This window comes from Seriola aureovittata, chromosome 10 (genome assembly GCF_021018895.1).
Source record: "Seriola aureovittata isolate HTS-2021-v1 ecotype China chromosome 10, ASM2101889v1, whole genome shotgun sequence".
Lineage (NCBI taxonomy): Eukaryota > Metazoa > Chordata > Actinopteri > Carangiformes > Carangidae > Seriola > Seriola aureovittata.
Genome location: NC_079373.1, coordinates 8,744,524 through 8,760,917, shown reverse-complemented (window position 1 = coordinate 8,760,917; position 16,394 = coordinate 8,744,524). Strand labels below are relative to the sequence as shown.

The following is a 16,394-nucleotide window of genomic DNA, read 5'->3' as shown; positions in this document are numbered from 1 at the left end:
ATCGCAGAGCATACAGAACATGTAGAGGAACTGAAGAATAGGCATTGGCTGGAACAAAACAATCACTATCAACAAAAATCAATGACTGAACTGAATTATTATCCTCTCCTTCCCCCTGATGCAGCTGTTGATAAATTAACTCTCATGAGTAAATTGCCTTTTGCTTGGCTGAGGCATGGGCGTTCAATTCCCGAGCAGCTGGAGGATGAGACGATGTGTTTAGGGGTTAGCGTTGCCGGCATGTCTTGCTGGACATATGGTGTGATGATAAAGCAAGGGTGCCAGCAGAGGAAATGAGGCGTAAGGGCAGATTAAGAGGGACGAGCCAGCAAACTGCCACAACTATTTGTATATAAATCACAGAATGCCGTCATTTTTACTGAGAGATATGTAAACATCATCTGGTTACTGGAGTTAGCCCTTTCCGAATCTTGCCATTAATCCTGGTACATAGCACAGGCATAAGGGGGTGATGCATGATATGCATGACGTGAAATCTGACAGGATTAAGACTTTAATTCCAGGTTTGAAATGTGTGTTGGATAAAACATTTGAGGTAATTAACAGTAATGTTTTTTTTTTTTTGGTCATCAGCCTGTACAGCCACAGTATTACTATGGGCCAAATTTTGGCTACATTGTGGCCTTCAAACCTCAAGACGAATACCAGTGGAGGAGGGTGATCGTAGCCGACCCACAGGCCAACCGCTATGTCCACAAAGAGTCGTCCATCCCTCCTTCGACGGAGTTTCAAGTCAAAGTCAAAACATTCAATAGCAAAGGAGAGGGACCCTACAGCCTAACGGCCATCATTTACTCTGCACAGGATGGTAAGCACTAAAAGAAATTCATAGCTCCTACTCAACACTGAAGCGCAGATGCGGAAATGTGCCAAAACAATCTGAGAGCAGTGTCACAGAACGACCTGGTCCTGTTTTCTCAGAGTCCCAGGGAACGAGGAATCCTTCAATATGCCGACACTTTGCCATTTCAATCTGTCAGTGTCAGCTACTTATCGCCACCAATGTTTTCAGTGGAGTAGGACCCATTTAATAGGAGTTCTCATGTATAGTTGTGAGGAATTTTAATACCCCCTTGAAAGTGAACCCATCTTCTCCTCTCTCTCTTTTCTTGCGGGGGGATTATCATGATCTACGTAGCATGAACCATAAAGCTGATAATTCGCCCAAGGATGCAAAGCATTTAGCCTACTTATTAACTTCCACTGACAGACAGTTGAGATAACCACTGGCAACCCAGACACGATGGGTTACAGAGATTCCCCCGTTGTCATGGTAGCACACTTTTGGGAAACGCTTGCCATTGAAAGTCTATCCTTTTTCTAGCCAAGCCTGCAAATCGCTCTGTCTCTGTCGCTCAGGCGTACATGTGACCGTTTGTATTTGTGTGCATGCTTGTTGTGCAGCATTGTTTTTCTACATCAGTCTCTGTTAAACGTGGTGATTTTATGTGATGGGTTGTTGGTTCAAGGCCCAGTGTGACAATTTAACATTCAAGGACAGTTTCCTGGCAGGGACAGTTTACACACACTGTATAACTGGCCCATAAGTCACGGAGAAGTGTACAATGGCCTAGTGAAGGAATGTGGGCCAAGAAGGATTTCTCTCACTTTTCTATGCTTACAATGATTAATTCACATCACTAAAACGATGCATAAGCACCACTGAGTGAAAAATGGCATTAGTAAAGCCAATAGACACAAATCAGGAAGCGATAGGTGGTTTATGGTCAGGGTAATGGATCCATTAGTTTGTGTGGTGCATAATCATACACAGCAAATATGCTGCGTTGGAGTTTTGTGTGTGCAATATAAAAATTATCGCTGAAGGGCATGTCCTTGAAATGGTTCTCTTACTGTGCTGTAACCTATTTATCACAGTGTGTACTGTGTCTCTCCTCAGCTCCATCTGAAGGTCCCGTAAGTGTTGACGGCAGAGCTCTCTCTGCCACAGAAGCCATCGTGTGGTGGTTGCCCCTCTTACAGAGCAATATTGATGGATACCAGGTCAGCAGAAAGTTTTACTGAGGCATGCTGGAAAAAAAAACAAACAAGAGATGAACTATTGCTCAGGTCATGTATCATCTAAAACCGTGTTTTTTGAAACACCCATTAGAAGAACTTTTGCACCTGCTAGTTTTATATTCCATCTTAGTTTTTCTTTTTTACTTGTACTCTGCTTGTTATGAGATTTTACCTTTCCTCGTGCTGTGAATCAGTTCTTACAAGTGCTGTAAAACCAAGATTTTAGATCCTACTCATCTCACCTCTGTGCCTGTGTGTCCCAGGTGAAGTACTGGAGGAATCAGGAAGATAGTGAGGGTGGGGCTCAGAGGGTGGTGGTGCCTGGCAAGGAGAACCACACCAGGCTGGAGGGTATGAGGCCCGACTCCCATTACCTTATTGAGGTTCGGGGCTACAACTCTGCAGGATACGGGCCACCCAGCGAGCACCTCCGGATCCACACCAAGAAACCTCGTATGTTGTGCTTTAAAGCGGTTTAGTATTAACCAGCAGGATCTGCATGGAAAACAACATGTCGGAACCATGTATAGTATATGTTTTACTGTATATGAGTCACTTTAATATAACTGTTTTTCCTTACTTTTTTTTGTGTCTTTTACCAGCTCCAAGTCGACCCCCTAAAATAATAGGTAAAAAGTTAAAGGGCCAATCAGTGAATATTGCCTGGGAGCACGTGGAACCGCTGGCTAACGAGGCATCGATAGATGGTTACAAAGTGAGTACAGTTTACTTTAGTGCAGATTAAATCTCTCTGAGGCGAAACAGTAGCTGTCGGGTACCTTACATTTATACCTTATTTGTGCATGTACCCAGGTGCTGTACAGGCAGCAGGGCCACTCCACAGGAACTCTGTACACAACAAGTAGGCGGTACATAGACCTTCCCATGCCCACAGATGGGAACTATGTTGTGGAGGTCCGGGCGCACTCAGAAGGAGGAGATGGGGCTGTGGCACGAATCCACATCACAGGTAACAGACACAGGCCTCAGTGTGAACTTGTCCCCTTTATTCACGTTTCTGAATTATTTATAGTGCAGTGGTAACATGTTTGTAAGCAAATCTGGTTCAAGTTTAATTAATAAAACTTTGAACTTGAACTACTCTCCTGATTGGTCACTATTTTGATGAAGTAAAAAATGTTTATAAATAACCATTACAGTTTTACAGACTATCATAGTAATAAAGTAAAATAATGTTAAAATGAAATGTTGAAGGAGTCTGGAGTCGGTCTATATGTGTCTGTCTATATATTTTCTATATAACACAGTTTAAGCTATATACACACACACACACACACACACACACACACACACACACACACGTATATATATATATATGTTTTTTCTGTATAACACAGTTTAAGCTAGACACACACACACTTTATGACAAAGGCTCTAATTTAGAAGAATGAGCCTTCCTTTCCATTCAGTGGTATTTTCTGTTCGGTGAGCATCTAAATTAAATTTAATGACTCAGAATAATCACTTGTGAAAAAAATATTGTGCCATCCTCACCCAGGTTTAGTTTCACATCAGTGGAATAGAAATAAAGAAAGCCTTCAGTTATCTAATCACATTTTAAATCCACAGTGGTGAGGTGACACACTGTGACTGTTTGGTCTTGGCCTGCCATTTGCTAGTGGGATTATACCAGGTTCAAAGTTGGCGGGAGGTTATCATTTGTCACAGTTAGAGGGTTCCCATGGGCCCGGGCAGAGCTGTCAGTTCAGGTTTCATACCTTAGATTGAGGGCTAAAGATGGGAAACTTAACGGTTCATGACTAAAGCCTTGATAGCCCAGTGACTGGATCCTCTCACTGGCTGATGGACTGACAGGTAGGCTGACTGGATAGAGGAAGCCTTAAGCCTCTGTAATTGATCTTGATGAGTAGAGGAAACCCCTCCTGTGGTTTTCCTTATCCCTTATCGTTCAGTCCAGACCTGACAGCTTGATTTCACAGACCTGGGAATTTAAGCCGTGGAGGATTTCAGATGCAGGGCATTGACAAATGGAGGAGCATTTAAGGTGATCCCTACACAGATGGGGTGTAATATCAAACTTCACACACCAAATATGGTCTTTAGTTTGATGGATGAGAGCTGGAAACTCATGGGACATTGCATTTTTTTCCCTCAAATCAGCAGCAAATTTGACTGTCAGTCTAGTGAATTTCTGAGTGAATATTGACATAGATGTATGTGTGTGTTTCTCAGGTGGAAGTGTGATGGCTGCCCAGTCTCTCAGTGTACTCTCCCTGCTCCTGGTGGCTCTCCTCTGCCTGAACCTCTGAATGTAGCGCCATCCTTGTCTTCCCGTGAAGAAGACTCTTTATGGTTGATGCCTGTAAGGACTTTGGGACTTTCCACAATCTTTTGGTTCCACCCTGTAACCCGGGACGTCGTATTCCAACTCTTGTGGAAAAAGTGGAAAAAGACAGAAATGGAAAAAATTGGAAATGGACAAAGACATCCCTTATTTATCCACAAAAAGCCTCTTTGGAGGAGTGTCAAAGGAGTTCTGTCAACTTTTTAAATATGCCTTATATAAATGACTGCACTTATCTTTCACAGTGACTTGTTTTAAAAATGGATCATGACTGAAAGTGTGAACATTAACGCTTCGCACAGGTTGGCTGTTTAGTGTTTTTAAAATGTAGGCTTAATTTGATCTGTGACATTTTGAATAAAAAATCTGACCTACAGTGCATTCCATAGTTTAAGGTAAACAAGCAGCTGTGAAGGATAAGTGTATGAGTTTATAAAAATGTCTTTATGTCTTTCTTTACTTGCAGTTCAGTGGCATTTTCTTATGTTTTCTTTTCTAAATGAAGCTCATCCTCTGTTACAGAGATACAGTCAAAGCAAATTTTAAACTCTCACATACCTGATTTTATAACAAGCATCATAGAGAAAATAGCAATTTATGTCATGCTAAAATAATATATCCAATAACTGATATCATTTTGCCATCTAATATACTATGGATGTTATGAAGAAAAATAGATTGGTATCACCTGCAATCAGTGCTTATTTCCAAATCATAATGTGAGCTCTCTATTAATAATAGAGTACCAATTGAAAATTGTGTGCATGTTGACATTGTGACAAAAGTGGGTTTTGAAAAGTGTTTGGGAGTTCACGCTCATGGATCCATACTTGCAAAGCTGAATGTAAAGCAAAGAAGAGGAGCAGGAAGTGAACATATCAAACATGCAGTTTCAAAGACAGAACAGCAGCAAACATGTAACAGTGGTTTATTTTGATTGCTTGACACCTCTGGTTGTATTTGTACATCTGTGCAGTGATCAAGGCTTTGCCACAACATCTGGTCCAATGCTGGAAGTGATGCTGAAACCTGCTCCATGTTAGTGAACCTAAACCTAAATGAAAAGTACTTTTGTTTTGACTGTATCATTAGGACCTCAGTGGTACCAGCTGGTGCTTTGTAAAGAATGTTGGCATTTTATTTTTTCGTGTAAACATTTTTCATTTCATCATTCTCGTTTATGGCTTTGTGTGAGAGTCACTATTAACAGTTACAGTGAACGGTAGCGACGCTCATGCCCTCCAATAATTGTGCAATGTTTGATTCATCTGTGGCTACTTTATATTTTCTAATACGACAACTTGCCTAGCTCCTATAACAGTAATCTAGTATATTTCATTTTTCATTATCTTGTATTAACAGAAGATAAGCAAAGCCATCCATGTCGGCGGTAAGAGCCCATCCAAAGCTCATGACGTTGTTTCCACTGCATTATTTTTGTCTTTTTATTAACATGTGATCAGAGATATATAAACATTATCAACTGTTGCCATTTTTGTTTATGATTATTATATTTGTATGTCTTGACCCACCTCTGGTTGGACAGTTTAAAGGTTTATTTCCCTCAACAACAAATGCTGCGTTTTGAATTCCTCTGATTCACTTCTTGAGTGACTGATGCTGGCCATGCTTCTACATTGTGACTATATCAACATCCACCACAAAGTGCTTTTGCCAGTTTTCCTTCATGCGACGAATCATAAAAAGAGTTGCCAAATGCATGAATGCCTTGAACTTTGACATTTTGGCCGAAAGCAGTGGCTCTACATTCTAACATGCATGACACTGGAAACAAAGTGTACATTACTTTGCAAGAAATCAGCATCATAGCAACTTCTCAACCTCCGTGCTTCATATGAAATACATTCCATTTCTGCGTGACATCCCTATACGTCAGAGACAGTATAGACCTAAGCCTAATATGTGCATTAGCTGTTAAGCTCCATTATCTCATATAAAGTCTTGGGGAGAGTTTTTAGAGAGAAAATCTTACACTGACTAAAGGAATCTCACTCATTAGAGTTCAGAAATGGTCCTGCAGTCTTGTGCACTTGATGGTTGGGATTTGGTGGCATCACTGGTGGCAGTGGCGACGTATGTTTGGCTCAGTTCACTGCTTCACTGGACGTGAGCGGCACATGTGAGGGTTGAAACTGGAACCTCTCATTGGCTGGACAAGGAACAATAAAAGTGTAGTTAACTATTAAATTGCTCCTGTTTTTTGTTTTTTCTGACATGAGTCTGTGGGAATGCAACAATCTGAGTTTCATGAAAACCTAAGTGGGAGTGCAGCTGATTATGAGTCTGAGAGCACTGAGTACTGGTGAGTCAGAGTTACAGTTCACAGTGGTGAACTTTTTCAGAGCTATTCAGATTCTTTACTCAAGTCAAAGTAGCAATACCACAATATAGAAGTTTACATAAGTAAGTAAGTAAGTAATTACAAGAACAAAGTCAACAGCTAACAGTAAAATGTAGTTTAGGATCAAAAGAAGAAATTCTGATTATGGAGAGAGGCTGCTTACAAATGGATTTTTTATAACTTGGCAACCCAAACGTTACCCCTACTGATAGCTTTAGACTAATCTGTCCAAAAAAATGTAACCATTAATTATACTGTGGGGTGACTTTCATAAATACAGTTTGAAAGTTTGTTCTGCAACCAACTATATTTTGTAAGCTCCTAATATATTAAACTATATTAAAGAAAGTAACATACAACTTCAACTGTCAGATAAGTGTAGCAGGCTATAAAGTACAATCTCTTCTTCTGAAATGTTGTGGAATACAAGTAAAAAGTTACATAAAATGGAAATGCTCACGTACAGGTACCTCAGAACTGTATTCAAGTAAATGTTCATAGTTACCTTCCACCTCTGACAGTCGAAGACGACACTGATGTGTTGATGTAAAATCTTGGTGTTTGTTCAGGAGTCAAAGTGTAAGTTGGATCTCTCACATATGACTCTCAATTGGGAGTAAGGCTATCATACGGTATACATACCGTATGCTATGTTAACCATAGATTTACAGTCATTTTTGCATCTATAATCTTCAACAAATGAACCTTTGGTAAAAGTGCAATAAAAGAGATCTGATCCCTTACACACAGGGAAAACAACCCCACCATAAGGTCCATTTAGTAGCTATTTATTAGCTGCTTTGGAGCTTTTGGTCATATCAAATTATCTTCATAGAATTGTAGATGGTAAAATATCCTTTTCTTTTAGCCCTTTAACTTCTTCTTTTTCATGTTGGATTTAAAAGCCGAGGTTCAAATCTCACTCTTGACCTTGGAAACAGCAGATGAGAAACTAATCTCACCACAAAGCCCATGTAGTAGCTGTTTTGGAGCTTCTGCTATCACGCGATCATCATCATTATACATAAATGTCCTATTTAACCAGAAAAGGACGATTGATTGGAAACCAAGGATCCACAGAGATCCCTGTTTAAAGTTTTAGCCCACAGTGAGTCAGTCTGAGTTCACAAGTGACTGAATCATGGATGACTGGAGTCCAGAAGGGATCACATGAGCCCAGTCTGAAAACTGATGTTACTTCAAGATGAAAGCAGAGACCACAGCAGAATATTTTTTCTTCGGCATGTCCAGCTAGTTTCACTTTAAACACTCATACTAAGAAAATGTGTCAAAAGTTGTGAGCAGGGTTATCAAATTCAGACAGATCCTCCACTGGGGTCGGACAGCTGCAGTGGTCTCAGGTTGCTTTTCACTCTGCTTTTAGATGTGATAAAGTGCCGACACCCCTGAGGTGGATTTAAATAAAAATCACTTGTGTCCTCAGCCATTGCTGCCGTGGGATTAAAGTCGAACTTCAGACTGGTTATATGTGAAATATTAATAGCAGTGTTTCAGCTCTCACATATCAAATAAGAGAAACTAGAGCATTGTTGATGATTTATGACTTCCTTTCATTATCAACTCAAGTATTTGCACCATTTATGAGTGGATTTTTTCCCCCTTGATTTCCAGGAGAAAGCCATTCTTTACTGAAGCCAGTACCTAATATATCAGAGATAGTGTTTCAATCTGTCTTCCATTACAGATAAGGCCGTGGACTCGGTCAATGTCTAGTTTTTCAGGCAGAAACAGCTGTTGGAGTTTTGTCTCCTATCAGGTATCCAGCTGATGAAAAGTAGATTGATATCACTTCTCTTTGTGGATTAGGTCAGACCAAATGAATCAGATTTGAGATTCTTATTGAGCTTTACCTCTCCCTTCCATTTCGTTCACGGGTCTTAATGGTTATTCACTGAAATCAGCTCACAGGGAGAACAAAAGAAAGAGATAACTGTGTGTGTGTTTTTTTTTTTACCCCTGCCATGATTTTGCTCCAGATTCAGTGGCTTATCAGTCCAAACATATGGCCTGTGTGATAGGTCTGGTCCCAGGTGGCTGTGGAACACTTTCCCCAAAGCACACTCACGACCATTGTTACCTGGGCTGCAGCTTGGTTCAGTCTGCCTCCTCCTATCACATCCTCCACACTTTGAACTCATTCACTTCTGAAACATACCTATTTGCCATTTTTAACCGATTGAATTTAATATCACATCATAAAGAAATATTGGAGCAACTATTTCATTTTCAGTGATTGACAGGGGAAAAATTACATTCTTCTAACCCCCAAGTGTATGTGTTTTTGCAGACAGGTGTGCAGTCCCCGGACGGATTGTGGTATTGTCTTTGTAAATCTACACCTGTTCTTTGACAGCTCAGACAACACAAAACATACTTTAAAGTGGTGCACAGCAGAGTAGAACCAGACTGCTTTGCTGGGAGACCTGAAACGTGACGCCCTCCCCGACATGCCTGCAATATGTCATGCTGTGTCAGCCGGTAAGACTGCCCTGGACTCATGCAGGAAGGCTTTATAAGTGAAGGTCTCCATGCACATATTGTGTTACAGCTGGGCTTTAGCCATTGAAAGAGCACTGACCCCTTGAGACAAGTTTCGGTGACATATCATCACTGTGCAAACTGTAGACTCAATTAATTGGGTTGGGAGGAGGTTCAATAAAACCCCAGTGATAATGCCAATCATGATATGCACTGATGAGCGTTTTTTAATCGAGTCTGTTTCCAAGTGAGCCATCTGAGAGTGTGTGAAAGAGTGGGCGACCTCTGCTGGAGAAGAGTTATAACACACAAGACACCTATCACAGCGGAACTAAATCAAACTGGGGTGAAAGCCACCACATTGTAAAAATGGCGACATGTCTGACGTTAATTCAAGTCAAAAAATGTTGTTGTCTGTGAGCAGAGGAAAAAAACACAGAGGCATGATGACCCCGAGCAGAGGTGAGTGCGCTGGGAGAAGTTTTGTGCTCACACACATCTCACTCCCATCAACCCAACATCTGAGCTCATGTTGTGAGAGAAGTGGCGCAGCCCCTCAGCTCAGCGTGAGCTGCGCAGACCGCTCAAACTTTCACTGCGCTCTCGCTCTCATGTGTTCAGACTTGTACAACAACTTTGTCCCAACTCATTGTGCTGCGTAGAAAAGTTCCCTGCGCAAACTATGTGCGCTGATTGCCCAACTTCTTGCGGGGAGAAGGACCCTTGCTGCCAAGTTTTAAACTCAGGCGGCGGGATGGCGTCGCAAACGAAGCCGGACACCGGTCATCGTGTTGAGGGTGTTTGTCAGAGAGGATGCGGGCTCCTGCTGTCCGGTGAGGACAGAGACAAAGGGGAACACTGCTGCGTGGACGCGCTCCGCACGGTTACCGACGCGCTGGAAGAAAGACGCGCAACTTTGGAGCACGAAGCCCGGATGGCGAGGCTCAGGTGGAACAGGAGGGAGCAGTTCCTGTTGGCCCAGGTGTCAACTCTGCAGAACGAGGCTCAACTCGCTGCTCTCCAATACCAACGGAGACTGCACCAATACATGCTGCACATCAGTAGCATTGCAGAACAAGTCATTGGCTACTGCAAGGTGAGAGGGTCGACTTATTTAACATGTGCATGTGGTGCAATAGCTGTAATTGGCATGGGAAAGTATAAATGATGATTCCACTTTGGATGCCATATAAAGCAAAACATGACAGGCAGATGAACTTCACACACTCCTGTGTTTGTTGGCTGATTTTTCTTTTTTAGGGTGATTTGAAGACCACTGCTGACACGCAGAGCCACATATCAGAGGAAGCAACATGTGCAGATGGAGAGCCACAGGAGCAAGTCAAAGCACCTGAGGTAAGAGAAGCAAACTCACTGATCACAGCTTTTGTGTGTCTTTGCAATCTGTAGCTCCCACTGCCGGAAACGCTGGCATTTACGGCTCATTCGTGGATGTTTGAGAACATCAGCTTGACTGCTTATCCAAAAATATCCAAAGGCAGCAGTGCATATGCTTTTTGATCTTTGTGCCTGTCAGTATCTCTGTCAGTGCCCACTAACACACTTCACAGTGTTGTTGATATTAGGATTTAGGCCAAGTGTTTTTAAAAGCACTGCAGCACCAGGATTTTGCTTCTTGCCGTACTCTGCTTCACCTGCTGTTACAGCTCAGGCTTTAACCCCGCTGCCAGACATTTCATTGTGTAAATGTTGACCTGGGGATCACAGTGAATGCTGTGGATTCGTCTCAATCTCTAACTGCAGACTGCTCATAGAAGTCAATCTCTCCTCACATCCTGGTTGTTATACAGTGAGGTGTGTGTCTTGCTTTCTCACAGTGAAAGCGTGCGTTTGTTACCAAAGGAATTAGTTTTATAAATGCTAGATTGAATAGTTGTCACTCACCAATCGATGCATTTGCCAGAAATGATTTGTGATCACCTTGGTGCCGTGATTAGAGCTTCTGATTTCTGTGGAGCAATCTGTTCATGTCATTCTGTGTTGTCCATCATGTGTGACTGAAGAGATGCTTGTAAAGTGGCCTTTTTTCTTCTCTTTGGGTGTGAGCTGATCTAGTGTCGTTGTCTGTGTAGGTCTCCTTTTTTTTGGAAAGTTTGTGGTCAGAACAACATGTCACATTTCCCCTAGAATCACTGCATCCTGACTGTAGTCTCCTCGGCAACAGAGAGGGGAGAACGCAAAGGTTATTCTAGCACCAAAAGGTTGAGTGTGAGGCGAGTGATGCAATGACATTTGTAACTCAATGCACTGCATTAAATACAGCATTTGAAATACAGAAACATTTAGTGAGTGAGAGGGAATGGACACATCGCACATACCTGCTATACACACATAGTAGAAAATGGAAAAATACTAGAGAGTAGTGCTTCAACTAATGATTATTTTAATTAATCTGTCAGTTATTTTGTCCATTAATTGATTAATAATTGTATTTTAAGCCTTCAGAAAATGGTGAAAAGTGTTCATCACAGTTTCCAAAATCCCAGCATGATGAATAGAGATGTCTTGTTTGATATGCTGGAGCTAGGGTATTTTAACTTTTTTTGTCTTTAAAAATGACATAAAACAATTAATTATTCAAATTTTTGTTAAACAATTTCATGGTGATCGACTAGTTACTGCAGCTCTGCTACAGAACAAAATATTCTCACTGCTGGTGTTAACCGCTAATATCAAGTGTTAATCACTGCCTAAGCTTTTACATAATGTGTTTTCTTAACGCAGTTCGCAATTTTCTTGTAATTGCTTACAACCTCATCCATGTCAAAATGTAATTGATGGGCTAAACTATACGGACATGGTTCCTAACTGCCCCTGAGTCTTTGCTGTTGCAGGAAATAATTTGTTAAACCTCCAAAAAGTCTCTGCCAGATGTAATAAAAGCGCTTGTTTTCGTAAGATCACAAGGTATCCTAAAGGTTTGTGTTATTAACCCTCCAGCCAGAGACTGTGTGTTGTGTTTGGGTTGCTGGTGAGGGTGGCTGGGTTTAATCGTGGTTTTGGTCACATGAAGTATCTCTCTAATTGCCTGCAACATGCTGTGAGTGCAACAGACTCACTTTTGATTAATGTGGAAAACTGTTCACTCTCCTCTGCCAGTGTTGGGCAGCGACGGAGCTTCTATTTTCAGCTCTCTCTTTTTTTCCTCATCTAAAAACTCCTCTCTAATGCGTCTTTAATAGTTTTCTCATTGTGTGTTTTCTACTTTTGCTTTCCAAATGGATTTTCCAATACTTGAAAGAGTTGGGTTGCAGTACATCAAACAAAGTTTTACAGTGAAGTGGAAATCCACTTTGTTGGAAAAGTGATGGGTTTTTTGTCAACATGGACAATAGAGTTGGATGGCAAGTAAACATCTCAGTAGCCGTTATGGATCATCACATTCAAGGTCCCTTTGTGTGATTGGAAAGCAAACCTAATTGACCCTTAAGCCCATTTACTTACTGTTATTATGCCGCTCAAGCTGTCTGTGCTAGCATGGCACACATGCAGTGCTAGGTGGGAAATTTTCTTGTAATATTTTTAAAAATGGTTCCCCCGATTTCAGATGTTGGTAGATAAAATCAGGCTACTATTCAGACGGCTGAAATCACAGCTATGGCTCACAGATTTCAGCTTGAGTTAATGAATTCACTTTAGCTTTAACTTTCAAAATGAAAGTCTCCAACTCACTGATTTTAAAACAGGAAATTTGTAAAAGGAGTTTTAAATACGTAATATAATGCAAAAAGACTGAGGCTACATGTCCCAGGTAGAAAGTCGTAGAACGTCAGCAGCCTCACGAACAAAGTAGAAGAGGTGCAGCATTGTTAGCAGCTAATTAGCTTGCCCTGGTACATTGTGATAAAGAAATAGACTGTAATTTTGTTCTAACAAGAAGCTAGATTTGTGCTTAATTGTTCCCTTTTTCAAATAGCAACACTCGATGCGTTTGGCAAATGTACTGCTATCTTTACGACTGAGTTTGGCTGGATTTGCTGAATGAGCAGGACAGAGCTGCTAATGTTGCCCTAACTGTACGTTCAGACCGACAGCGGTGAGAGGGAATACGTTCACTCCGGCTGCCATGTCAAAGACGCTGTTGAAGTTCGTGGGTGCTCTGGCATTGTTATGCTGTTTTGCATGCTGTGTTGCTAGTTAGCATGCAATTCCTGCCTATTTTCACAAAATACACACTTCACACTTCTAGAAACTCACCTGGAACACCTATAGTGTCAGACACCTTTGTCCATGCATCTTTTTGTTATTTACGTCCTTGTAAGCAAACAGGGACACGACATGAAGGACGGGGAAACCCGCCATGAATATCTCCATTGTGCTTGGAAACAAGGGTTAGGGTTGGATTGCAGATTACAAGTAGGCTAACACACAATTTAATCCACTCCTTACAATTGATCTTGTGTTTGGTGTTTGGAAAAGAGAAGAAAAATGACAGGATCCTTCAGACAATGATTGGATCACTGTTCTTAATGATTTGAGTTGCACTTTCCCTCATGGTCTAGGTTTCCTTTATTAAGAATATTATCCCAGGAGCTTGTGTACAATGACATTATTGTAAAAACAACAACAAAGAAGCATTTGAGTCGACTGTTGAAGTGGCCCCAGTTGTTCGAAACTGGCAGTGATCCTGTTGGTTGCTGTAGAGAACAGCTTGCTGAGAGCTAGTCCTGTGTTTGAAAAGAGAGAGAAGGACATAAAACAGACAGAAAACTATTGTGAGGTGGAAGTGGACTGCCGTAAAGACTGACTGACGGCGAGTTGCAACATATTTTTCCATGCACTGTACCTCAGAGATGTACTGATCTAGATCCAGCTGATTATGTGTTCACTGGCCTGACAGTGAATGCAGTCGGGGATTGCGGGTGAGTCAGCCAGTTCTGCTATTGAAAAGGGATAATGGAACCAAAACATAGCATCGAAATGGCAATAGGATTAGTCACCATTTCAAAAATATACCCTCTTCATTTGCCCATGTAATTTGCCCGTGTGTTTGTTTAAAGCCAGATGAATGTAGAAGTGAAACCACAGTTGAGGTAAAACAGTCCCACACATCTTCTCTCTTGCAGCCAAGATCCCCCCCCAAATCTACACTCCAGCTGGGAGTCAGCGAAACTGTGGAAACGAAGGAAATATTTTCATGTAATTGAGAATGGATAGTTCTTTTCATCATCCATTACCAAAGCTGTTGAAAGTGTGAACTGCACAGTCAAGTAAAAATCCATTTTTTGACCCATACTGTGCCAGTGACACCTCAGTGAAGGGCTACTGGCAGAAACACTGAGGCCTTTTCACCTGTCTGAGAGCGGGAGCACAGTCGCTCCAGCTAATTCTTCTTTTTTTTTGTTCACATCAAGGGAAAAGAATGGGCTAGGGAAGAGGGAGGGACGGAGCGGAGAGTACACAACTTGAGTATCGGTGTCATCAAAATCCAATCTTGCGTGACAGGCGGGGACGAAAGCAGGCCAGTTTGTTTGCTTCTATAACAAAAGATGACAAGAAAAGATTGCTTTGCGACAGAAGAAAAGATAGATTTATGACCTCCTGCTTTTATGTCTGTTTATTTGATTTCTCTTGCCCAGACTGAGCCCCGCAACAAAATGATAAACAAGTGAACATCTTTTGCCCATTGATGTTGGGTGTTGGCCTGGTTGAATTGAATTTGGGGAAAAAAAGGATCTAATTTTACTAACTGAGAAATAGGGAAAAAAATACATTTGTGTTTTGCCACAAACAAAGGAAGAAGTGTAATGGCCACATCAGTTGAGCGCACAGTTGTGCATGTCTTTTTACTGCTTGTATAGACAGTTTTATAGTCTCTCTGTGCTCAAATTCTCCAAAGCACTTGGAAAATAGAAGAGAACGCTTGTATTGAGAGAAAATGGCATAGAGTCGTCGGTTTACAGCTTAGTGTCTGTTTCCCTCACAGCTGACAGAGGAGGAAAATGGGACCGGTAGATATGAAAATTGAGTCAATCAAACAATCCCTTTCAACTCCTGTATGGTTAGTGTGGAGGAGTAAATATGGAGTTGTCACATTCTGTGTTCTTCAGTCCTCTGGAGGTGTTTTCTCTACCTGTTCTGCTCTGCTCTGTTTGGGACGTCATTTACTCAGAATTTACATGGCAACTGTTTATCCTTCGCCTGTGAGAGAGGGGCCGCCCTGCTTACCATTTCCTATTTCCTCTCCAATTCGACACACACACACACACACACACACACACACACACACAGGAACACCAGGCTGCTAAAACAAACTTCAGCTTGCATTAATTTAGATTTATCAGTTAAGATAAATTTGATTTAGATAAACACTTAATTATTTACTGCCTCTTTAGCAGCGTTTAGACTTCTTGTGTAATGTCTTACTCCTGCTTATCTCCATGCATATTTATAGGAATTTCATTAGCTGAAGGAATTTGCAATATTTTCATAGGTGCTGGTTTGGCAAACAACATGTTTTTCCAAAGTCCTTGGCAAGTGGCTGTGTTAGTTAATAAGGCTGATATTGAGATTAGGATACTCCAGATTCCAAGGTTGTGGATTTGGACCAAACCAAGAGCTGTGGCTGTGGAATACATCATGCCTCCTTTTTGTGGGGTTTGTCCTTTGCTGTGTATGTCTGTTTGTGTGTGTGTTTGCATGGGATGACTTAAGCTGTGCAGGTCTGTTGTTTTAGCACGAGGTGTGAAAAAGTAAACTGTTCTGCTAAAGACCACCGTGCTCGTAAAAAAAAAAAAAAAGAAAATAAAAAAAGACGCTCTGGGTAAATTTGTCCCTCCCTCCTGAAAGGCCCCTTTTTAAAAGTCAAAGGGATGTCTGTTAGGTTGGTCTGCGGGATGTTGGAGAGTAAATCATAGTGACCTGACTCAGAACTGTTTTGATTTTCACTTTGCTGACAAATTATATTCCTAATTGAAGCATTGAAAACATTTGCAAATTGAAATATCCGGGCAGCTCACATGACAGCAGCTTTGTGTGCGTGTGCCTGAAGTTGCCGGTCTATAAGTTGCTCCTTGTTAATATTTATGCAATCTAATGCAACAACCCTGTAATAAATCCTTCCTTTATGAAGCTCATAGTAATGGTCTTGCTCTTAATTTATCATAAAATATGTTTTGTTTCTCAGAAAATATGTGGGGAATA

General features: G+C 41.3%; 2 protein-coding genes across 2 annotated transcripts in view; both read left to right on the top strand.

Moving 5' to 3' along the window:
• The window catches only part of LOC130176144 (contactin-1a-like), a 65,383-nt gene extending 58,806 nt beyond the window's left edge, over nucleotides 1–6,577 (top strand). Inside the window, exons 19-24 of the mRNA XM_056387068.1 lie at nucleotides 595–829; nucleotides 1,922–2,025; nucleotides 2,307–2,496; nucleotides 2,646–2,758; nucleotides 2,857–3,013; nucleotides 4,258–6,577. Coding sequence (XP_056243043.1) covers nucleotides 595–829; nucleotides 1,922–2,025; nucleotides 2,307–2,496; nucleotides 2,646–2,758; nucleotides 2,857–3,013; nucleotides 4,258–4,334 — 876 coding nt within the window. The 3' untranslated portion in view covers nucleotides 4,335–6,577. The remainder of the gene's footprint in view (nucleotides 1–594; nucleotides 830–1,921; nucleotides 2,026–2,306; nucleotides 2,497–2,645; nucleotides 2,759–2,856; nucleotides 3,014–4,257) is intronic.
• A 2,988-nt stretch (nucleotides 6,578–9,565) lies between these two features.
• Nucleotides 9,566–16,394, top strand: part of LOC130176729 (PDZ domain-containing RING finger protein 4-like) — a 117,170-nt gene continuing 110,341 nt past the window's right edge. The window contains exons 1-2 of the mRNA XM_056387995.1: nucleotides 9,566–10,326; nucleotides 10,491–10,586. Of these exons, the coding sequence (XP_056243970.1) occupies nucleotides 9,913–10,326; nucleotides 10,491–10,586 (510 nt within the window). The 5' untranslated portion in view covers nucleotides 9,566–9,912. The remainder of the gene's footprint in view (nucleotides 10,327–10,490; nucleotides 10,587–16,394) is intronic.